This window comes from Aethalodelphis obliquidens, unplaced genomic scaffold (assembly GCF_003676395.1).
Source record: "Aethalodelphis obliquidens isolate GAN/ISIS:26980383/991018 unplaced genomic scaffold, ASM367639v1 scaffold95, whole genome shotgun sequence".
NCBI classification, from domain to species: Eukaryota; Metazoa; Chordata; class Mammalia; order Artiodactyla; family Delphinidae; genus Aethalodelphis; species Aethalodelphis obliquidens.
In genome coordinates this window covers 1849679-1875138 of record NW_020838039.1, presented here as the reverse complement: position 1 = coordinate 1875138, position 25460 = coordinate 1849679, and the positions used below count along the sequence as shown (strand labels likewise).

At 38.8% G+C, this 25460-nt stretch overlaps 2 protein-coding genes across 17 annotated transcripts in view; one reads left to right on the top strand and one right to left on the bottom strand.

Annotated features, from left to right (window-relative positions):
• The window catches only part of PTPN13 (protein tyrosine phosphatase non-receptor type 13), a 235368-nt gene extending 220211 nt beyond the window's left edge, over positions 1-15157 (top strand). For all 12 annotated transcript variants that reach the window (XM_027095877.1, XM_027095881.1, XM_027095880.1 and 9 more), the window contains 7 exons: positions 3483-3589; positions 5117-5265; positions 7099-7189; positions 9236-9573; positions 11036-11251; positions 12068-12130; positions 14462-15157. In XM_027095877.1, coding sequence (XP_026951678.1) covers positions 3483-3589; positions 5117-5265; positions 7099-7189; positions 9236-9573; positions 11036-11251; positions 12068-12130; positions 14462-14557 — 1060 coding nt within the window. In that variant the 3' untranslated portion in view covers positions 14558-15157. The remainder of the gene's footprint in view (positions 1-3482; positions 3590-5116; positions 5266-7098; positions 7190-9235; positions 9574-11035; positions 11252-12067; positions 12131-14461) is intronic.
• Positions 1330-25460, bottom strand: part of SLC10A6 (solute carrier family 10 member 6) — a 48993-nt gene continuing 24862 nt past the window's right edge. For 2 of the 5 annotated variants that reach the window (XR_003430612.1, XR_003430611.1), the window contains 3 exons: positions 18122-18190; positions 11615-11704; positions 1834-3218 (listed from right to left, as the gene is read on the bottom strand). The gene's annotated coding sequence lies outside the window, so the exon portion shown is untranslated. Of the gene's footprint in view, positions 1792-1833; positions 3219-3578; positions 4215-11614; positions 11705-18121; positions 18191-25460 lie in introns of those variants that run through there. The other 3 variants (XR_003430613.1, XR_003430614.1, XR_003430615.1) reach the window with 3 other exon arrangements.

Below are 25460 nucleotides of genomic sequence, written 5' to 3'. Positions count from 1 at the left end.
TGTTAACATAGAAATGCATAGTCTTATATTTAAAAGATCAGCAAATATCTGGGCCAGCCACCAATAGTAATAAGATACAGGCTCTTCCCTGTCAACAGGGGAAGGAAGAATAAATTAGTGTAAATTCTTTGGGTGGCAAATTGAAAACACTATTAACGTACAGATTTTATTAACATGTTACTGATTCTTGGAAACACTTTTTAAAAATTTTAGCGTCTCATGAAGGGTCATAAAATTATAGTCTGATATTATTTCTTAATGTAAGCAAAGTAATAACGTATCTTTTTTTTTATTATTATTATCCAGATATTTATTGAGCACCTAATATAAACCAGACAGTGTGCTTGAAATACACTGTTAACAAGACAAAGACGCTCCTTAACCCAAGGAACTCACAGTCTAGCATAAAGGCAAATATTAATCAAATAATCCCACAAATAAATCATCATAGACCATGAAAAGTGCTGTTTATTGTAAAAAGTCATGACAAACTGTGAGAGGATATCACCTGGGGGCTTGATGTTCTCAGACAGTAAGTAGTAGGTGAGGTTTCTCCTTGAAGAGACATTTACGTTCTGAAGCATGAACAGGAGTCGCCTAGGACAGGGGTAGGGGTATGGGAAAGACGGCGTGGAGCTGTCCAAGCAGAGGAACAGCATGTGCAAAGACCCCAGGGCAGGAGAGGGCACAGAGCACCTGAGGGCCTGAACTAGACCAGAGTGGCTGACAGCAGAGCAAACAGGAGAGGGGCCCGAGATGAGAAGGGAGCAGGGTAAGGACCTTGGCCTTTATCCCAAGAGAAATGGGGGCCATGGAGTTTTTTAAGCAGGGGACTGACATGATAAGGTGTGTACTGTGGAGAATGAACTGGAGAGGGCCAGAGGGGAAGTGCAGAGGCCAACATGGGAGATAAGTAGAAGGAAAAGAGAAAATGAGAGGGTGAGAGCAACCCCATGTCAGTTGGGAGGCAAACTGGTAGAGATTAAGAACATGGGCTTGGAAAAAAAAAAAAAAAAAAAAAAAGAACATGGGCTTGGAATCAGGCTGCCCAGTTTGTGTCCTGGCTTTGTCACTTACTTTGTGATCTTGAGCAAATTACCTGAGCTCATCTCTAAAACAGGGATAGTATCTGTCTACCTCCTAGATTGTGTGAGGATTAAATGACCAGTACACCTCAAGAATTTAGAGTGGGGCTTCCCTGGTGGCGCAGTGGTTGAGAGTCCGCCTGCCGACGCAGGGGACACGGGTTCGTGCCCTGGTCCGGGAAGATCCCACATGCCACGGAGCGGCTGGGTCCGTGAGCCATGGCCGCTGAGCCTGTGCGTCCGGAGCCTGTGCTCCACAACAGGAGAGGCCACAACAGTGAGAGGCCTGTGTACTGCAAAAAAAAAAAAAAAAAAAAATTTAGAGTGGTATCTGGCACACAGGAACGTGCTGTGGCCCAAGGCCACACAGCTACTACCTAGAAACAGACAAATACTGGACTGCTCTGATTAAAGCTGGGGGTGGGCGGGCCGGGCCCCGAGTCTCGTCCATTTGTCCACCCCTAACCACCACCTTGCCCTAGTCCCACCCACGCAGCCCTAAATGCCTGGGACTTCACAGACTCCCTCTCTGCCAAAGAAGGTTGGCCTCAGAGTGGCCTGTTGGGAGCCTGTCTCCTGGGCATTGTGTGAAAAAATGGGGTGACGGCAGCTGACCTGTTTAAGAGTTCCGGCACGCAGGGCCACGCTCAACTTTATAACATAACTAGACTAGAACCTCAGAAGGCTTTTGCTTCCCATACTTCATCTGCCAAAAAGAAAAGAAGTCTAAACACGCTTCTGCTTGCTGACGTATATATAAACTATTTTATTTTTTAAATAACGATGAAGGGGAAAAAGGCCACAAAACAGACAAAAACAGCCTCGAAGGAACTCGAAGGACATGTAGATCTCAGAAGGGTACGGGTAACAGAAATGCCTTTGAAGGAACTCCTGCGAAGTTTATGGTGGCCCTCACTGCTTTATTATTCACTCTGTCTCCCCTCTCTGCCCCTCCTAAGCCATGGTTGTGACCCGGTTTCAAGGAGAGACTTAGTCAACTCTGGGTTCTAACCTCCTAGAGATTTGCTTGGGGACAAGGAAGTCCATGTATCAACCACAGGCCCCACTGCAGGAATGGCCCCCTGAGACTTCACAACCTGTGGCTGGTCAGGGTCACTGGGGGGTGAAGACAGGGTCTATGAACCCACAACCCAGCCAGCTGTTCCAGGTGTTTGGCACATAGGTAGTCCAAGTATCTCTCATTGTGACCTAATTCAGAATAGTGTATCTTACAATGATACGTGTCACAGGTTCAAAGAACTGTAGTACATTCCCTTCAACCTAGCAATTTTATTTCTAAGAATTGATCCTACTACCATATGTATGCAGATGTTTCTATAAGAATATTTATTGCAACATTGTTTATAGTAGTAAAAAACCCTAATAGACACAAAATAAATTAGGGTGTACTCATACAATGAAATACTAAGCAGCTGTTCAAAAGAATGAGAAAGAAGGGAGGATCCTTATGGGAGGATCTCCAAAACATATCCTTCCAAACAAAGCATACTTGCTAGAAGACCAAGAAGACCTCATGGATGCAGAACTTGCAAATTACATGTTAACTGTGATGTACAATTAGTTGGAGCAGAGGAAAGCATCCACCATAAAAGCAGCATAATTGCTGTCCTGTTACAATGTTTTGGGAGCATTAGTGCATGTCCTGCTTTAATGGTGTATAATAATGTCATCAGACAAAATGTACTCTGCTTTGTTCCCCTGAGTATCAGAAAGTTTAAAATGTATTCAGGCCTTTGCATTATCCTTTTTCATCTCATCTAATCGCTAAATGTTATTCTTCTACCTAGTTTCTCTTTTCTAGCCACCCACCTTACCCGAGAGATGGCATCTGCTGTGCACCCCTAGAATAATGAGAACTTGTACTGAGTTTTATTACATTAAGTGAGTGCCCAGATACCGGAGTGTCCTTTTCACCCCCAATTGTAGTGAAAGACTGATGTCCATCAGTAGGGACTTCTGTAATTAAATGAAGAATCATTCATACAGTACAATAGTAGACAGCTGTTAAAAAAAACAAAAGAGAGCTCTACTTACACAGTTGTAATCATGCATCCAAGTGGAAGGGTGGAAACAAACCACCACTTTCTCCATCCCCAAGATGACTCCTTCAACCTAAGGTTCAAAGACTTGGGATTTGTTTGAGGACAAAATTTAAACTATATTAAACAATTCTGTACCTCAGTTTAATTTATAGCTACCAATAAATTTTAGGAATTATGGATTTAAGGTTTTTTTAATCAGATAATCTATTTTTAAATACCATAATAATTGTAGTGGAAATATGTAGGACATATTTCCAAATATTCAAGGACATAATATTTCAATTTATTTTGGACACAGAACTGAAGAAAATATAAATGTGTTTTGTTGTCATAGCTTAATTCACAAGTCAGCAGAAAAGAAGACTGATGATGATGATGAAATAACATGGGGAAGTGATGAATTGCCAATAGAAGTGACAAACCACGAAGATTCCAATAAAGGCAAGAAATTTATTAGCAACTTTTTAAATCAAAAACTATAGGTAGAAAAAAAAGTGTTTGAAAATTACAGTTTTCAGAATATATGGATATGTTATTTCACCATATGTCTACATTATTAAGTTCTATACATAAAGTTAAATCACATAGACAAACATCAACATTCATTTATTGACCAGATATTTGCACAGTTATTAGGCTAAAATTCTCAGTGGCTTGGAGTAAAACATGTAAATAGATGTGTAAATACTTTAAATGGAAACAAGAATAAGAAATCTAGGAGCACATTTTATTTATAGTAAAGTAGGAAGAATAGCTCAAAGATAGGAAAATTTTTAAGAGCAAGAGTCAGTTGGTCTGTCCTCACTATTACTGCCTCTCTTGTTTTATACTGAGCCAGTAGATAAATGAAGTTCTATCCAGCGTTTTATTTCTTTTTTTTTTCGTATAAAGAAATGTTATATTAATGCAGTGAAAGAACACGTTTTGTAATTTGAAGTCATTGTTGAAAGAAATTAAAGGAGTCGAATTAACACTTTTTTGACTTAGTTGGATTGTTGGTGTCAATGGAAATGCTCAAATCCTGTAACCCAGAGCCTCTGAGCTCCTGTTGCATTCACACTCAGTTCTGTAAAAGTTTACAGTTATTTCATATGATTGGATTTTGTATTCACTACTAGTTTTCGCCCCAGACAGAACTTAAGCTTCTTGAGATCCCCCAGTGCCTGGAATTACTGTTGCGTGCATAGTAGCTGCATCATCAAAATGCTTTTATCAACTGATTGATGTAATTAAAGCTACACTTGTGCAGACTATAGCAAGAAGTCTCTCCTACTTTTTTCCAGGATAACAGTTGCCTTCTGTTGTCAGCATTTTCCATAGGTAGAGCAGGTACTAAATTAGACACATACCTCTTCTTAGACATTGATAGCACTTGTTTGATAAACTCCTAAAGACCCTTAGGATTTCATTTGCATGGAGAAAACTATCAAATGACAGAGATAGTGGCACTGAGTACCAAGGGTGGGTAGAGAAGGGAGAAATCAGTGTTTCTAGTGCCGTGTCCCCTTGTAAGGAATTTCTGAAGCATCTCCCTTCATCTTTTCTCCATGTGCTTGGAGGCTAATTTAAATGCAAAATAAAAACAGGACTAAATACATTCTTATCAAGTAAACAGTGCCATTTGGGTCCAGAGAAGCAAAGAGAAACAATTTAAACTCCTTTAGAAGCTATAAGTAATTGACAGCCAAGAGCCTTAAGAACTCTGAACAGTCAGTGAGGTGTTCCCTTAAGGTTTGGGTACAAGGATCTTGCTATGGCCAGGATTTTCCTTTGATGATTGTAGTTACCTGCCTACTTGTTAATTCTATTGCCTTATTAAGTCAAAGACTCTCACTTTTGTAAAAAATAGATGAGGTGAGAATAGGATAAAATTGGTTCTCTTACTGGCTAAAATTAGCTCTCTTATTGGCTAAATCAATTCTGGGGGGAATTGTTTTTTTTTTTAATCAACTGCCATCTTCTTGTTAGGTCATCCCTTTCTGACAAATGAGGAGCTCACCACACTCTCCATTGTCAAAGTGCTTCCCTCCAGTAAATACACCGGTACGGAGTTGAAATCAGTCATTCGAATGTTGCGGGGTTTACTAGATCAAGGAATTCCGTCTAAGGAGCTAGAGGTAAGGGGCTTTTGATAATTGTTCTTTCTCCAACAAAGTTTTCTGCAAGGTTAGGAGAAATTTTAAGAATCTTGAAAATGTCTATTACTTTACAACTTCCAACTATAAAAGTACCATCTTGTCATTTCTAGCAGTAAATTAATTTTTCTAATTAGGATCCTAATAGTATTGATTTAAAGGGATCTCTTTAGCAGCTTCGGAGCTTGATAAATCTCCCTGAAGATTATCCTCATATGTAAGGCTAAAGAGTTTTTTTAAAAAGTCAAGTATCAATTCCAACCATCCACTAAACTTCATAGTTAATACACTAAAGATGTGATTCATCGTTAGCAACAGTTTTTATTTTAATACAGCTCCAAGAATGTGCCCCCAGTTCAAAGCCGCAGTGCTTCAGAGGCCTTGCTCCTGTGGTCTTGCTGGCCCCATCCATTACTTACCACTAGGCCAAAGAATAATGTAGCACCACTGTGGTTTGGGGGTCTACCTTGCCCATCTCCCTCAAACCATCTGCTTACTTGCCCACATCCTGAGCTTTTCATAGACCCTGAAGTGAAAGGAGCTAACTTCTACTGAGAGCTTCAACAGCGTGCTAGATGCTTTGTGTATAATGCTCAAAATATTTTAAATCCCATTGTATGGATTTGGAAACAGGTTCACAATGTTAAGTTATACTCTTTCTCTCCATTTTGCAGAAGTGATTTCTTCTTTAAGGTCTTAAGTTTAAATGTTACCATCTCAGAGACTTCCCATCACAACCCTTTATAAAGCAGATGTTTATTTTTCTGTATCACAGCAGCTTGTTAATTTCTTCAAAGCATATATCACAATATTTGTTTGTTTACTCTTTTACTGCCTCTTTCTCCCAGTAGCCTGTGGTCTCCAGGACAACCCAAATCATATCTTCTTTCTCTCTAATGTATTCCCAGCACTTATTACAGTGCCTTGCATATAGTAGGCATTTTCAATGTATATTGGTTGACTTGGATGGCTAGATGGATGGATGGATTAATTAATGAGTGACTGAAAAGTGAGAAAGAGTTGGCTTTAGAATTTAGGACTATCTTACCACAATTCTACCACGTGGAATATTCTGTGACCCCAGAGACAATAATGCAAGAAATTCTGCTCCAGCTCATTACTTTAAGCCAAAATTGTTTTCATGAATTGTGTTTTTTTTTCTAAAATGAAATTATACACATCTTTAAGCTGAAATTTAAAATTAAGATACAAACTGCTGCCTCACAAAGTTAGTTGACTACAACATGTTAAAGATATTTGCAACAATATATTTCAACAACTGATATATTGAATTAGTATTGGGATTGCAGGCTTATTTGTCTTGACAGGACATATCTGTTTCTTAACGGTCAAATTTGCCCTGATCGATAGTCAGTTTTGCACCCTGCACATTTAAAGCATTTGCAGGGGCTTCCCTGGTGGTTCAGTGGTTAAGAATCCACCTGCCAATGCAGGGGACACAGGTTCGAGCCCTGGTCCGGGAGATCCCACATGCCACGGGACAACTAAGCCTGTGCGCCACAACTACTGAGCCTGCGCTCTAGAGCCCGTCAGCCACAACTACTGAAGCCCACATGCCTAGAGCCCGTGCTCCGCAACAAGAGAAGCCACCGCAATGAGAAGCCCGCACACCGCAACGAAGAGTAGCCCCCGCTCGCTGCAACTAGAGAAAGCCCACGCACAGCAATGAAAACCCAAGGCAGCCAAAAATAAAAATAAATAAAATAATTTATTTTTAAAAAAAGCATTTGCAATCATTACTGAATTACTGTTTATCTCAACAAATTTAATTTTATTTCCACTTTTGCTTTACAGAATCTTCAAGAATTAAAACCTCTGGATCAGTGTCTAATTGGACAGACTAAGGAAAACAGAAGGAAGAACCGATATAAAAATATACTTCCCTGTAAGTTCCAATTTGGCTTCAAATCAAATGTATTTTTAATATAATTTAAACTGATTTAAAACTTATGTGCTAGTTTACCTTATCTCTCACATAAGTGTGCACACACGCAGACACACACATTCAGAGATTTATATCAGTAACAAATTTATATATACAACCTGAATTCTTTTAAAATTATCTGTGGGGCTTCCCTGGTGGTGCAGTGGTTAAGAATCCGCCTGCCAGTGCAGGGGACAAAGATTCAAGCCCTGGTCCAGGAGGATCCCACGTGCTGCAGAGCAGCTAAGCCCGCGTGCCACAACTACTGAGCCTGTGCTCTACAGCCCACGAGCCACAACTACTGAGCCCATGCACCTAGAGCCAGTGCTCTGCAACAAGAGAAGCCACCGCAGTGAGAAGCTCACGCACCGCAATGAAGAGTAGCCCCTGCTCACTGCAACTAGAGAAAGCCCGTGCACAGCAACAAAGACCCAACGCAGCCAAAAATAAATAAATAAATAAAATTTATAAAATTATCTGTGTATTCTGAAAATTGATTAGAGGCATCTTAAACATTTCTTCAGACATTGATGAATTTTTAAAGTCTTTTTAAAAATTGGAATTGGCTTCTAGATAAGCAATTTCTTAGTTCATGTGTCACAATCAAATCTATTTATTCTACTATTTTAAGTTTAGAGAAATGTCTTTGGTACATAACAGCTGTATACGTGTGTGTGGCCACCATGGGACTACCAAGTTGCATTGTTCTTTGAATTGTTTAAGATAACAGGAAGAAAAAAATAGCAATGCTTTTTACCTATATTTCACCCATTTCACCGATCAACGTGGTTTTTTAAAAAATATATATATGAATATATGTATATAGCTAAAATATTAACATCTAGCAACTTCTTATAATAATCACAAGCCACATTTACATATATAATCATGTTGGATTACATGATATGACATACTGACCTCATCTTTGCCAGGAAGTCATAAATTCAAAGATAAATAACATAACCAATAGTGACAAATCATGCAATAATAATACAATTGAATTTTTTCAATCAAGGTGGAAGACAAAATTCATTTTAGAAAACTTCCTTTAAGAATTGAATCTTAGACAGGATTTTTAAAATGGAATAGATCATGGTTTGGCATAAAGTAGGTGCTAATTGTTTCAGGCAAAAAAATGGCAGACTAGTATCTCAAAGCAGAATGGGATAAAGCCATAAATCCAAAACTACTGAGTAGATTTGTTTCCGTGGATCAAGAGATAGAAGTCAAATAATAGAAGGGCAATTGATGGAGGATTTTGAAATCTATTACTAAATGTCATAATTTGGTAATCACAGAAATAACCAGTTATATTTGAGATTGAAATGACTTCTAATGTATAAGTACATACAGATTAATTCTCTTGGACGAGATGGTTTATATACACTTTTTACTGGGGGAGCTTGGTTTGAAAATGTATTTTGACTATATGAAGTTACAATGCCTGGAGAATAAAGTGAGCTACCTTTTTATTTATTGAGTTAGTTTATTATTTTGGCCTACTTACTCAAAAGACTATAATTAGATAAGCAAGAATTAATTGTGTCAATTATATTTGTAATAAGTACTTTAATAGTTTCACTGTAATACTAATTTTTGTTTTATGAAATAATTTTTGAAATTTTCATTCATATTAAATTTACCATTGTCATCATTATTAAAATAACAATGGAGAAGTAGCAAAGTTGTGTTTCCCTAGTTATTAAGAAGTTGTAAATGCATTCATTAATTTATTAATTTTGATTTTTTCCAAGCAAATCTATGTGAACAATATCTAATTTTTTCCAAAACTGAGTTGACATCTTAAATATACTTATAACATGAGGGAAATGTGCAAAATGATTTGACTGTACTGCAGTTTGAAAATATGCCTTTATTAAAATGTTTTTGTGATTTCATCTATGGTTATTAGGAAATTCTAATAATCTTTGACTCACCTTGTCTATAGGGCTCTTGTTTAAAAATGCATGATATAGATGGCTCTGTTTTGTGGTTGGAAATTCACAGACGATGCTACAAGAGTGCCTCTTGGAGATGAAGGTGGATATATCAACGCCAGCTTCATTAAGATACCAGTGGGGAGAGAAGAATTCGTCTACATTGCCTGCCAAGGACCTCTCCCTACAACCGTTGGAGATTTCTGGCAGATGATTTGGGAACAAAAATCCACAGTGATAGCCATGATGACCCAAGAAGTAGAAGGGGAAAAAGTCAAATGCCAGCGCTATTGGCCTAATGTCCTAGGCAAAACAACAATGGTCAGCAACAGGCTTCGACTGGCTCTTGTGAGAGTGCAGCAGCTAAAGGGCTTTGTGGTAAGGGCAATGACCCTAGAAGACATTCAGGTACGTGGATTAAATCTTTCCATGATTACGTCAATGTGTTTCTGAATAAAAGCCAGTGACTTCTTGGGTCCCATTTCAGTGGAACTAATTCCATCTACTATCCTTAATCTAATATAAGCTTAAATGTGACCCTCTTCATGAATTCTGCCAAATAGTCTCCTCCAGTATGTACTGTATTAAATGAAAATGATAATACAGGACTTTTACAGGATCAACCATCATCCTTTGCTTTGTGATAGATAGCACAGAATGGCTCAGAAGCTATGTGCTGGAAACATATTTTTCAGGTCAAACCTCTAAGTAGACTCAATAAAACTGTTTTTTAAAACCCTCTAAGTAGCAAATATTCCCCCATAAAGACAATGTATTTGGTAATATAGGAACAATTGTAGCATAAATATTTGTTATTCACATAATTCCTATTGCAGCCACCTAAGCACTGAATAAATTTAGCTTGAATTAGATAAGTGGGTATACCTTAAGTAAAGCTGCTACTGTTTCCTCACCTCCACACCCCTTCACTTTATTTCTTTCCTCCACCCAGTAATACTCAGTTTAAGTAATGTGTTTCCTATTGGCATTTTAACTTTGTTAAAGAAACAGAATAATTTTACTTCCATAGAAACAAAACTTACTGACTCAGTGTTATTGGTGGCATGTAAACATAGCCTGAGAAATTCCTTCATGATTTTTGATTTGTGGTTTTACAAAGAATTAAAGATTATACTTCCTTATTCATTTACACCAGCCTACCCATTACTTATGCTAGCACAATTGTTCAATATTCCTTAAATGACTTGTTTATTTAATCAACACATGTTTATAGAGCTTAGTTTGGCCCTGTTATGGAATATAGGGATTCAGAAGTTAACAACACAAACAAAAGGAAATCCCTGACTTCATGGACCTTACTTTCTAATGAAAAGATACTGGTGTTGATGATGCTGTGAGAAAAAAATCATCACAGGGATATCTGGGGGGAGGGAAGCATTTCAGTTAGAAAGAGCAAGTGCAAAGGCCCTGAGACTGAACTATGCCTAGTGTTTTTAAAGAACCAGAGAGGTCCCTATGGCTGGAGCAAAGTGGCCAGGAGCAAGAGGTTAGGTCTGAGAGGTAGCTGGGCCACATCATGTAGCACTTTCAAGCCACTGCAATGACTGTGGCTTTTATCTAAGGTGAATTTGAATTGGGATCATTAAAAAAAGGTTGCTATTCATATCAAACATAAATTTGCTTTTAGGGTTTCCAAAAAGTCGTTTTTACCAATATTTAAAGTGTGGATCTAGTAACCTCGTTGATAAAGGCCCTCAGTGTGTTGTTTGATGGAGTCTGTCTTTCACTTTTCCTTGTATCTAATCCAATGGCCAAGTCAAAATTTAAAAGGACAAAATAATAATAAGAACTAATTATATGTGAACAACGTAGTATGCCTTTATCTACTTATTCTGTCGTACAATTTCAGACAGGAGAGGTGCGACATATTTCTCATCTGAATTTCACTGCCTGGCCAGACCATGCTACACCTTCTCAGCCAGACGACTTGCTCACTTTTATCTCTTACATGAGACACATTCATAGATCAGGCCCAATCACCACACACTGCAGCGCCGGCATTGGACGTTCAGGGACCCTGATATGCATAGATGTGGTTCTAGGATTAATCAGTCAAGATCTTGAAGTGAGTACTTGGAATTTTTTTTATTTATCAGTTTGTATGAATGACAATTTTCTTACTACATAGAATTGTATTTTAGTAAACGTTCAAAACTGCATAGGCCATAATCAAGAAGAAATAATACTTCAAACTTATATTTATTTTACTGGGTTTTTTGTTATTGTTACCTATAGGTGGGAAATACTTTTGTTATGCAAATTGATGCTAAATAGTCTATCTCTAAACAATTACTCCCAGTTTTTAAAATTATTACTAAGTAAACAAAGCTAATAAGAGTATAATCTTACTTAAAACCTAAATTAGTATAAATCACGCTTAGAATGTTAGAATATCTTAGTACACATAATATGTAATTAAAATCATTACCTCTTGAAGAATTTGCTAAAAACAGTTATGTCTTGCTCTTCACACTCTCATGATAATTTAAGTAGGACAAATGAAATAGTCTGTTTCTCCCTTGGGAAAATAAAAAGATCAGGAATTTTATTCTGAGCAGCAAAATGTAGGAAAAATACTTTGCCTTTTTTTTTTTTAATGGAGATATTAGAAAGTCAAATTTCAGAGGGAAGAGCGTTTCTGTTGGGGATTTTCAAATAGAATAACCTTCCTAATTCTTAAAAAAAATCATAAATAAAATTATCAAATGATGGCAAAGTCAGTTCACCAACTTAATTTTGTCCAGAACAGTTTCTCAAGACTGCTAGAAGGGGAAGGAGATTGGGGTGCAGAAATCTATGTAAGCCACTCCTTAGTGAATCTTTGGGTTTCAAATTCAGTTATCCTTTTTATTTAACATACAGATTCTGTTTCCTTTGGCAGTTTGACATCTCTGATTTAGTGCGATGCATGAGACTACAAAGACATGGAATGGTTCAGACAGAGGTTAGTGTTGGCTGGTGCCTTCTAATGAAGATTTTTGTGCAAATATTTCCAGACTATCTTTTTTAAATGCTGCCTTTTAGTTTAAAAAATGAGGAAATGCAATATCTACAATGAATAGATTACAGAGAATAGGATGGTATATTGGGGGCAAAAATTTGGGGTGGTACAAAATAGCATGTAATTAGTGGCATTCCTTCCCCATTTCCAACCTAAAAAAGAGATAAAAGGTAATCTTCTTGCTACAGAAATTTCCTGAGAGGGAATGGATTCAACAGCATTGACCAGAAGGCAGGAAGGGAGGATGGAGTTGTTTAGCTTGGAGAAGGCACTCTTGGGAAAGTGTTCATTTATCCTCTGTTTTGATCATTTTCATTTCTCTTACCTAAAGTCAAAACATGGGTTAAATCACCCACTGACCTACAGACTTGGGTCCTTCCCAGAGACTGCATTACTTAGAGTGTCTGTCTGCTCTGCATAGTTCCATTATCCTTTTTGTTTGTATTGGGGGAGGGATGTGGAAGCTAGTTTCATATATCTATAAATTCATTTATCTCTACCTCTTGAAGAATATAGAAGTTTATTACTATTTTTAAAATTTAAATTTGCCTACTTTCCCTTCATATACCTTTTTAATTCAGATTAAGTCTCCTAAGTATTAAGCTGATTCACAGTCATATTTTTCTAGGTAACAAAAACATACTGATCTGTATAAGCAGTTCTTTAGACCCAGGAAGTTCACTTGTTTAACAGATGTTTATTAAGTGCCTGCTATATGCCAGGCACTCTTCTAGATGCTTGGAGCGTATCAATGAATAAGATGAAGATCCCTGATGGAATAACAAAGATCTTCTAGTGGATGGTGATGAGGAAGGCAGACAATAAACCCATTAACTGAGTAGACGATATAGGATCTTTGAAATTAATAAGTGCTTTAGAGGGAAAAAGTAGGGTAAAGAGGATGAGTCATGGCAGGTTGGGGTGCTATTTTAAATAGAGTGGCACCACTGAGGATGTAACCCTTGAGCAAAGATTTGAAGGACGTGAAGCAGGTGGTCACGCAGATGTCTGGGGGTAAGAGCCTTTCAGGCAGACAGAACCACCTGCGAGGAGGTCCAAGGTGAGAGTGGGTCTTGTGTGTTCGAGAATAATCATGGCCAGGGTGTCTGAGGTGGAGGCAGCAGGAGGGGAAGTGCGAGAGGAGGTGACGGGGCCAGGGCCTGGGCTTTCCTCTGAGTGAGATGGGGCCATCGCAGGATTGTCTGTATAGAATGACATGATCTGACTCCCATTTTAAAGGACCACTCTGGCTGCTATGTTAAAACAAGACCAAATTGAATTAGGAAGGAGGGTGCAGGGTTAGAAGCAGGAGGTTGGTTAGGTAGCAAGCAGTGGCGGCCCAGATTGGAGTGGTGAGTGTGGATGTAGGGAGAAAAGGGCATTATGTGAAGTGTTTGCTAATGGATTGTTTGTGGCGTGAGAGAAAGTCAAGGATAATTGTGTGGAAAATGTGGGCAAATTAAAATTCAGATGGGCAAAAGGAAATAAAAGGGTTACTTGTATTCCTCTTCTTCAGAGTTGTTAACATTTTAGGCAACATTCTGAGCATTCTTTAGTGCACAGTGTGTGTGCTCACATGCACACAACTGTTTTAAATGAGATTCAACTGTAGTTATTACTGTTACTTTCCACTTAGTATACTGTAAATTTCTCCCATTTATTTTCAGGCTCATTAATTCCTTGCCAAATAACAGGAAAACTCAGATCCCTGCACTATCAACTTAGTAGAGAGTTAATTTCACTGAAAAAGTTAATTTTCAAAAACACATTGATTTTTGAAATCAAAAATATTCTTTTGTTCCAAAATATTTAAAGACAGTTATTTTGTGTAGTTTCTTGGGTATTAATTTCTTGACATTTCAAAACATCAAGACGAGTTCAATAAGTCTAGAGGAAATTTTGTAGGAAGTTTATTTTTCCATTATAAGAGCAAATCATAAAAATCACCAAAGCACAAAAAAATAGAAGTGGTCCACCCATCAGAGACAACTTCAGTTAGCACTCACCACCCACCCCCAAGGCTTCTTCCCTCCACATTTTGTCAATCTGGTTTCTGTTTCTTATAATTTTTGTGACAGTGCACAATTCTATGTCCTGCTTCTTACATTCAACCCTATGACATAATTTTTCATGTTTTCAAAAGTACTCAAGCATCACTTCCAGTAGTGGTGAAGCTATATATATATATATATATTCACATTATACATCTAAAGTCTTCTCTCCCTCTCTTTTTTTTTCCTCTTTTTTTTTTTTTTTGGTGGGGGGGTGCTATAGGATCAGTATATTTTCTGCTATCAAGTCATCCTTTATGTCCTGACACGTCTTCAAGCTGAAGAAGAGGAGAAAGAGCAGGCCCAGCCTCTGAAATGACATGACAAGAACAGCCTTCTGGATGTCTGTCCACTTCTCTCCTAACTTCCAGCAGATGCTCCTGCTGTCTATTTAAAATAAAGATCACAGGGCAGTAAGTCCATAAAACATCATTATGCTTATTCTCCTCTACCTTAGAGGGGCATTCTTAATAACAATAAATAATGGTAAATGCTGTATTTTTACAGCTACTTTAACCTGTGATAATTATCGAAGATTTTTTTAACACTAACTGAATAATGCATATCTTAGGGATGATTAAGGCAGCATTTGACTATAGCTGACATTGTTACAAGGACACACTGAGACTATTTTTAATGCACCAATCTTGTTTATAGCGAAATTATTTTCCAGTATTTTTTAAAAACTAGAGCTATTTTATAGGGGATATTTGAAACCAGTATTTAAGCTTTAAATGACAGTAATATTGGCATAGAGAAAAAGGTAGCAAATGTTTACTATATCAATTTCTAATGTTTACTATCTAGAACTTCCTGTAATATATTTATATACTTTTTCATGAAAATGGACATATCAAATGTTTGTAACTGCATCATGTTATACATCATCTCACTTTGTAAATAAAAATACACATTAAAACATGAACAAGCCAAAAGTGTGTGCAGACAAGTTAAACATTTTCAGTGCGCTATTTTTTTTTTTTTTTTTTTTTTTTTGCTGTACGCAGACCTCTCACTGCTGTGGCCTCTCCCGTTGCGGAGCACAGGCTCCGGACGCGCAGGCTCAGCGGCCATGGCTCACGGGCCTAGCCACTCCGCAGCATGTGGGATCTTCCCGGACCGGGGCACGAACCTGTGTCCCCTGCATCGGCAGGCGGACTCTCAACCACTGCGCCACCAGGGAAGCCCAGTGCGCTATTTTTTAACAACATTCCAGGCCTCTGGGAAGGCAGGAACTTCTGGACCCCAACTTCCGTATCCCTGCTGGGTGCCGGTTGTGCCAGCCACAGGCCCTGGGAGTGTTGTCAGAACTCCTGGTAGATCTTCTCCAGGCTCTGATGGTGAGGATCAAGTACTGACTAACAGTGGCTAAGAAATTCATTCTCCCTTCCTGCTGCCTTCCTGGGAGCCTGACTGGTACATAAGTCAGAATTTTCAAGTCTTAGTTGTAAAACTCAAACTATCTCATGAAGGAAAACAATATCACACTACCTGGGAGGTTTATATTTGATTCTGCCTAAAGGGAAGAGATCAGCTTCAAAGAACCTGCTTCTGATTCTCAGTACTGAACGTATTTCGCTAACTCCTAATTGTGACAGCATTCCTCCACTCAGTCGTGAGTGACGCCATCCCAAGACCCCAGAAACTGCTTGGTTCCTTCTCATCAGATTGACCAATTCTGAGCTAGTTAACTGGAATTTCTGATCTTACCCAAGTGCAACGATTTTCTGGGACCTACTCCTGAAGAGCTGAGGCTATTTAAGGGCAGAAGACAGTGTCAGGAAAATGCACAAAACCCCACAGGGATATGTATGACTCCTCTCTGGGTAGCAAGTTTGAATCCTACCTCAGAAGTGGCTCTGAATCTGGCAAGAGAAGTATCACCACCATCACTTCCACTTCAATCAGGACAGTTTCTACAGATTGAGTTGTAGCTAAAGATTTGGAAAAAAGGTTTCTATTGCTTTAAAAGATTTTTAGAAACTACTGAGTGAGTTGGAATCATGAGACCTTGTTTTCCTGTCATAAGCACAGGAAACAAGGCCAGCAGGGTCCAGGAGCCAGTACAGCTGGAGGTGATTAGCTACCATGTGAAGTCAACAGAAATAGAGGGGGAAAGCTGGAGAAGGATCCTTTGTCTGGAAAGAATGTAGCTAGGAAATGGAAACTGGGGGAAGAAAATGTGGGTTTCGATTTACAAACCCTGAATGGAAACTTTTTTTTAAATAAATTTATTTATTTTATTTATTTTTGGCCATGTTAGGTCTTTGTTGCGTGCGCGGGCTTCTCATTGCGGTGGCTTCTCGTTGTGGAGCACGGGCTCTAGGCACATGGGCTCCAGTAGTTGTGGCACTCAGGCTCAGTAGTTGTGGCTTGTGGGCTCTAGAGCGTAGGCTCAGTAGTTGTGGCACACGGGCTTAGTTGCTCCGCAGCATGTGGGATCTTCCCGGACTAGGGCTTGAACCCAAGTCCTCTGCATTGGCAGGCGGATTCTTAACCACTGCGCCAACAGGGAAGCCCTGGAAACATAATTACAGTAAAAATGTTACTGCCCTCATCTGGGACGTGGCTCCACTACCATGGAATGGGGTGAGCCATTTGCTAGGGCCACGCTGGTTAGAAAGCATGGCGAAGCCACAGAGCCAGGGTGGCACATGGAGACACTCCGATAGCCAATGAATGAATAAATACTACTTGGCTTCTAACGCACATTAGATAGCTAAGTACTATAAAATATACACCCAAACGTATAATGGCTCATACATAATAGAAATTTATCTAAGAGATCTGGGCAAGAGAACAGCTCAGCAGGGCAGCTCTCCTCCCTCTGACTGTTAGGAACCCAAGCTGATGGAGTTTCTGTAATCAACACATAGCTTCCAAGGTCATCCTGGGAATCGTTTCCATTTCCCCAGCCAGAAACGGGGGAAGAGTAGGGACACCTGTGGGGGATTCTTTGCGCTGGGCAGGCCTGGAAACAAAGCACATCACTGCCATTCATTCTATCAGCAAGGACTGGCCAAATGGTGGCCCTACGCACAAGGAAGCTGGGAAATGAGTTGGCTGAGCAGCTGATTCCCAGTGACAGACAACTCTCTGCTATAGAAGGAGAACCACAAGTCGTGATGGAATCTATTTATAAAACTGAACTAAAGTTGTATATTTTAAAAGAATATCTTAATTTAAAATAATATCTTAATATAGTCACTGCAAGATTGGACACATTATTTTGTCCCTAAGTTTGGTATATGTCATTAGTAGAAATATTTCTGTATTATGATAAAAAGAAGAGAAATGGCTATTGAGAAAAGGTCAGGTGTTCACATCTGTGGTTCCAAACAGCCTGCTAGATCTCTTGGTTTTAAGTCTGTTTGGGACTTCCCTGGTGGCGCAGTGGTTAAGAATCTGCCTGCCAATGCAGGGGACACAGGTTTGGTCCCTGGAGCAGGAAGATCCCACATGCTGTGGAGCAACTAAGCCCATGTGCCACAACTACTGAGCCTGAACTCTAGAGCCTGTGAGCCACAACTACTGAGCCTGCACGCCACAACTACTACTGAAGCCCATGTGCCCTAGAGCCCATGCACCTCAACTACTGAGCCCACACGGCACAACTACCAAAGCCCGCGCACTCTAGGGCCTGTGTGCTGCAACTACTGAGCCCACAGGCTACAACTACTGAAGCCCGTGTGCCTAGAGCCTGTGCTCCACAACAAGAGAAGCCACCGCAATGAGAAACTCGCACACCACAACAAAGAGTAGCCCCTGCTTGCCACAACTAGAGAAAACCCACGCACAGCAACAAGGATACAAGACAGCCAAAAAAAAAAAATGTCTAGTTATCTAAATGCAATGTGATACATCCAAGAAATGAACAACTCACCAAATCAGTCCTTCAGTCAGATGTCTTGATCGTGGACAATGTGTTCCCATTTTACATAATTCAGGGTACCTTGTTATGGAGGAGATAAATGTAACAAATATTGCATTGACCTGCGTAATATTTTAAAGCCAATCTAAATTTTAATATATCAATTTTGAATTGCAGTTGACTGCAAGTAAGCAAAAACTAGCCCTACAGACTTACACAAATTAGAGGTTTCTTTCTTTAAGAAAACAAGTTCAGAAGTAGACAATTGCTGGGATTGATTCTACAGTTCGATAATGTCAGATATAGTCCCATTTGTTTATTTCTGCTTTTTTTTTCCTTTCCTGAGGAGACATAGCCAAAACATTATTGCTAAGACCCATGTCAAAGAGCATACCACCTATGTCTTCTTCTAGAATTTTTATGGTCTCAGGTCTTATATTTAAGTCTTTAATCCATTTTGAGTTTATTTTTGTATATGGCATGAGAAATAGTCTAGCTTGATTCTTTTGCATTTAGCTGTCCAGTTTTCCCAACACCATTTATTGAAGAGGCTGTCTTTTTCCCATTGTATACTCTTGCCTCATTTCTTGTAGATTAATGCCACATATGAGTGTGGGATCATTTCTGAGCTCTCTATTCTGTTCCATTATCTATGTCTGTTTTTGTGCTAGTACCATAGTGTTTTATTACTGTAGCTTTGTAGAACAGTTTGAAATCAAAGTGTGTGATGCTTTCACCTCTGTTCTTTCTCAATATTGTTTTGGCTATTCAGGTTCTTTTGAGTTTAATACAAATTTTACAATTATTTGTTCTAGTTCAATGAAAAGTCCATTGGTATTTTGATAAGGATTGCCTTTGGGTAGTACAGTCACTAACAATATTAATTTTTCCAATCCATGAGTACTGTATATCTTTCCATTTGTTTGTGTCATCTTCACTTTCTTTCATCAGTATCTTACAGTTTTCTGAGTTAATGATCTTTTACCTCCTTAGATTTATACCTAAGTTTTTTGCTTTTTTGTTTTTTTGTTTTTTTGTTTACCGGTACGCGGGCCTCTCACTGTTGTGGCCTCTCCCGTTGCGGAGCACAGGCTCTGGACACGCAGGCTCAGCGGCAATGGCTTACGGGCCCAGCCACTCCACAGCATGTGGGATCTTCCCAAACTAGGGCACGAACCCGTGTCCCCTGCATCAGCAGGCAGACTCTCAACCACTGCGCCACCAGGGAAGCCCTGTACCTGAGTATTTTATTCTTTTTTGATGTGATTGTCAATGGAATTATTTTCTTAATTTCTGCTTCTGATAGTTTGTTGTTGGCGTATAGAAACACAACAGATTTCTATATATTAATTTTGTATCCTGTAACTTTACTGAATTCATTGATGAGCTCTAGTTCTAGAAACACCAGTTGTTTTCTGGTGTTGTCTTTAGGATTTTCTATGTATAGTATCATGTTATCAGCAAACAGTGACAGTTTTACTTCTTCCTTTCCAAGTTGGATTTCTTTTATTTCTTTTTCTTGTCTGATTTTTATGACTAGGACTTCCAATACTATGTTGAATGAAAGTGGCAAGAGTGGGCATCCTTGTCTTGTTCCTGATCTTAGAGGAAATACTTTCAGCTTTTTACCATTGAGTATGATGATAGCCATGTGCTTGTCATATATGGCCTTTATGATGTTGAGGTATGTTCCCTCTATACCCACTTTCTGGAGAGTTTTTATCATAAATGGATGTTGAATTTTGTCAAAAGCTTTTTCTGCATCTATTGAAATGATAATATGATTTTTATTCTTCAGTTTGTTAATGTGGTGTATCACATTGACTGATTTGTGGATATTGAACCATCCTTGCATCTCTGGAATAAATCCCACTTGATCATGGTGTATGATCCTTTAATGTACTGTTGAATTTGGTTGAAGATTTTTGCATTTATGGTCATCCGTAATAGTGGCCTGTAATGTTTGTGTTTGTACGTGTGTGGAGGGGGCGTATCTTTGTCTGGTTTTAGTACAAGGGGACACTGGCCTTATAGAATGGGTTCAGAAGTGTTCCTTCCTCTGTAATTTTTTGGACGAGTTTGAGAAGGATAGGTGTTAACTCTTCTTTTTTTTTTTTTTTAATATTTATTTATTTATTTATTTGGTTGCACCAGGGCTTAGTTGTGGCATGTGGGCTCCTTAGTTGTGGCATGCAAACTCTTAGTTGCAGCATGCATGTGGGATCTAGTTCTCTGACCAGGGATCAAACCTAGGCCCCCTGCATTGGGAGCGTGGAGTCTTAACCACTGTGCCACCAGGGAAGTCCCTTAACTCTTCTTTAAATGTTTAGTAGAACTACCTGTGAAGCTGTCTAGCTCTGGACTTTTGTTTGTTGGGATTTTTAAAATACTGATTCAATTTCATTGATAATTGAGATAATTTAGATAATTGGGCTGTTTATATTTTCTATTTTTTCCTGATTCAGTCTTGAGATATTGTGCATTTCTAGGGCTTTATCAGTTTCTTCTAGGTTGTCCATTTTATTGATGTGTAATTATTCTTAGTAATCTCTTATGATCCTTTTTTTTTTTTTTTTTTTGCGATATGCGGGCCCCTCACTGCTGTGGCCTCTCCCGTTGCAGAGCACAGGCTCCGGATGCGCAGGCTCATGGGCCCAGCCGCTCCATGGCATGTGGGATCTTCCCAGACTGGGGCACAAACCCATGTCCCCTGCATCGGAAGGCGGACTCTCAACCACTGCGCCACCAAGGAAGCCCCCTTTTTTTTTTGCCACACTGCACGGCATGTGGGATCTTAATTACCCACCCAGGGATTGAACTCGTGCCCCCTGCAGTGGAAGCGCAGAGTCCTAACCACTCGACTGCCAGGGAATTCCCACTTATGATCCTTTGTATTTCTGTGGTGTTGGTTGTAAATTCTTTTTCATTTCTGATTTGGGCCCTCTTTTTTTCTTGATGAATCTAAAGTTTTATCAATTTTGTTTATTCTTTCAAAGAAATAGCTTTTAGTTTCATTGAACTTTTCTATTTTTTTAAGTCTCTTTCATTTATATCTGCTCTGATTTTTTTTTTTTTTACCTTTTTTTTTTTTTTTTTTTGCGGTACACGGGCCTCTCACTGTTGTGGCCTCTCCCGTTGCGGAGCACAGGCTCTAGACGCGCAGGCTCAGCGGCCATGGCCCACGGGCCCAGCCGCTCTACGGCACGTGGGTTCTTCCCGGACCGGGGCACGAACCCGTGTCCCCTGCATTGGCAGGCGGACCCTCAACCACTGCACCACCAGGGAAGCCCCTGCTCTGATTTTTATTACTTCCTTCCTCCTACTAACTTTGGGTTATGTTGGTCTTTTTTTTTTTTTTTTTTTTTTTTTTTCCTTTAGGAATGAGGTTAGGTTGCTTGACATTTTACTTGTTTACTGAGGTAGGCTTTTATCACCATAAACTTCCCTCTTAGAACTGCTTTTGCTAAAAGATTTTGGATCATTGTGTTATTTTCACTTGTCTCCAGGTATTATTTCATTTCCTCTTTGATTTCTTCAGTGACCCACTGGCTGTTTAGTAGCACATTGTTTAATGTCCACATTTGTAGGTTTTGCAGGTTTTGTTTTTTTTTCTTGTAGTTAATTTCTAGTCTCATAGCAGTGTGGTCAAAAAAGATATTTGATATGATTTCAGTTTTCTTAAATTTACTGAGACTTGTTTTGTGGCCTAGCATTTGATCTATCCTAGAGAATGTTCTGTGTATGTGCCCTTGAAAAGACTGTATTCTGCCTTTGAATGGAATGTTCTGTATAAATATCTATTAAGTCCATCTTGTCTAATGCATCATTTAAAGCCAGTGTTTCCTTATTGATGTTCCATCTGGATGATCTATCCATTGAGGTAAGTAAGGTGTTAAAGTCCCCTACTATTATTGTGTAACTGTCAATTTCTCCCTTAATGTTTGTTAATATTTGCTGTAAGTATTTAGGTGCTCCTATGTTGGGTGCATACATACTTACAATTTTTATATCTTCCTGTGGGATTGATCCCTTTATCATTATGTAATGTCCTTCTTTGTCTCTTGTTACAATCTTTGTTTTAAAGTCTATCTTGTCTGATATAAGTATTGGTACCCCAACTTTCTTTTGTTTCTCACCACTCTTATTCAACATAGTTTTGGAAGTTTTAGCCACAGTAATCAGAGAAGAAAAAGAAAAGGAATCCAAATCGGAAAAAAGAAGTAAAGCTGTCACTGTTTGCAGATGACATGATACTATACATAGAGAATCCTAAAGATGCTACCAGAAAACTACTAGAGCATATCAATGAATTTGGTAAAGTGGCAGGATACAAAATTAATGCACAGAAATCTCTGGCATTCTTATAAACTAATGATGAAAAATCTGAAAATGAAATTAAGAAAAACTCCCATTTACCATTGCAACAAAAAGAATAAAATATCTAGGAATAAATCTACCTAGGGAGACAAAAGACCTGCATGCAGAAAATTATAAGACACTGATGAAAGAAATTAAAGATGATACAAATAGGTGGAGAGATATACCATGTTCTTGGATTGGAAGAATCAACATTGTGAAAATGACTCTACTACCCAAAGCAATCTACAGATTCAATGCAATCCCTATCAAACTACCACTGGCATTTTTCACAGAACTAGAACAAAAAATTTCACAATTTGTATGGAAACACAAAAGACCCCAAATAGCCAAAGCAATCTTGAGAACGAAAAATGGAGCTGGAGGAATCAGGTGCCCTGACTTCAGACTATACTACAAAGCTACAGTAATCAAAAGAGTATGGTACTGGCACAAAAACAGAAAGACAGATCAATGGAACAGGATAGAAAGCCCAGAGATAAACCCACGCACATATGGACACCTTATCTTTGATAAAGGTGGCAGGAATGTACAGTGGAGAAAGGACAGCCTCTTCAATAAGTGGTGCTGGGAAAACTGGACAGATACATGAAAAAGTATGAGATTAGATCACTCCCTAACACCATACACAAAAATAAGCTCAAAATGGATTACAGACCTAAATGTAAGGCCAGAAACTATCAAACACTTAGAGGAAAACATAGGCAGAACACTCTATGACATAAATCACAGCAAGATCCTTTCTGACCCACCTCCTAGAGAAATGGAAATAAAAACAAAAATAAACAAATGGGACCTAATGAACCTTCAAAGCTTTTGCACAGCAAAGGAAACCATAAACAACACCAAAAGACAACCCTCAGAATGGGAGAAAATATTTGCAAATGAAGCAACTGACAAAGGATTCATCTCCAAAATATACAAGCAGCTCATGCACCTCAATATCAAAAAAAAATAATAATAACAACCCAATCCAAAAATGGGCAGAAGACCTAAATAGACATTTCTCCAAAGAAGATATACAGACTGCCAACAAACACATGAAAGCATGCTCAACATCATTAGAGAAATGCAAATCAAAACTACAGTGAGATATCATCTCACACCGGTCAGAATGGCCATCATCAAAAAATCTAGAAACAATAAATGCTGGAGAGGGTGTGGAGAAAAGGGAACACTCTTGCACTGCTCATGGGAATGTGAATTGGTTCAGCCACTATGGAGAACTGTATGGAGGTTCCTTAAAAAACTACAAATAGAACTACCATATGACCCAGCAATCCCACTACTGGGCATATACCCTGAGAAAACCATAATTCAAAAAGAGTCATGTACCAAAATGTTCATTGCAGCTCTATTTACAATAGCCCGGAGATGGAAACAACCTAAGTGCCCATCATCAGATGAATGGATAAAGAAGATGTGGCACATGTATACAATGGAATATTACTCAGCCATAAAAAGAAACGAAATTGAGCTATTTGTAATGAGGTGGATAGACCTAGAGTCTGTCATACAGAGTGAAGTAAGTCAGAAAGAAAAAGACAAGTACCATATGCTAACACATATATATAGAATTTAAGGGAAAAAAATGTCATGAAGAACCTAGGGGTAAGACAGGAATAAAGACACAGACCTACTGGAGAACGGACTTCAGGATATGGGGAGGGGGAAGGGTGAGTTGTGACAGGGCGAGAGAGAGTCATGGACATATATACACTAACAAACGTAAGGTAGATAGCTAGTGGGAAGCAGCCGCATGGCACAGGGATATCAGCTCAGTGCTTTGTGACCGCCTGGAGGGGTGGGATAGGGAGGGTGGGAGGGAGGGAGACACAAGAGGGAAGAGATATGGGAACATATGTATATGTATAACTGATTCACTTTGTTATAAAGCAGAAACTAACACACCATTGTAAAGCAATTATACCCCAATAAAGATGTTAAAAAAAATGGATTAAAGACCTAAATGTAAGGCCAGACACTATCAAACTCTTAGAGGAAAACATAGGCAGAACACTCTATGACATAAATCACAGCAAGATCCTTTTTGACACACCTCCTAGAGAAATGGAAATAAAAATAAACAAATGGGACCTAATGAAACTTCAAAGCTTTTGCACAGCAAAGGAAACCATAAACAAGACCAAAAGACAATCCTCAGAATGGGAGAAAATATTTGCAAATGAAGCAACCGACAAAGGATTAATCTCCAAAATTTACAAGCTGCTCATGCAGCTCAATATCAAAAGAAAAACCCAATCCAAAAATGGGCAGAAGACCTAAATAGACATTTCTCCAAAGAAGATATACAGATTGCCAGCAAACACATGAAAGAATGCTCAACATCATTAATCATTAGAGAAATGCAAACCAAAACTACAATGAGATATCATCTCACACCAGTCAGAATGGCCATCATCAAAAAATCTAGAAACAATAAATGCTGGAGAGGGTGTGGAGAAAAGGGAACACTCTTGCACTGTTGGTGGGAATGTAAATTGATACAGCCACTATGGAAAACAGTATGGATTTTCCTTAAAAAACTAAAACTAGAAGTACCATACGACCCAGCAATCCCACTACTGGGCATATACCCTGAGAATACCATAATTCAAAAAGAGTCATGTACCAAAATGTTCATTGCAGCTCTATTTACAATAGCCAGGACATGGAAGCCACCTAATTGTCCATCAACAGATGAATGGATAAAGAAGATGTGGCACATATATACAATGGAATATTACTCAGCCATAAAAAGAAACAAAATTGAGTTATTTGTAGTGAGGTGGATGGACCTAGAGTCTGTCATACAGAGTGAAGTAAGTCAGAAAGAGAAAAAGAAATACCGTATGCTAACACATATGTATGGAATCTAAGGGGAAAAAAAGAAGGTCATGAAGAACCTAGGGGCAAGACCCTAGGGGAATAAAGACCCACACCTACTAGAGAATGGACTTGAGGATATAGGGAG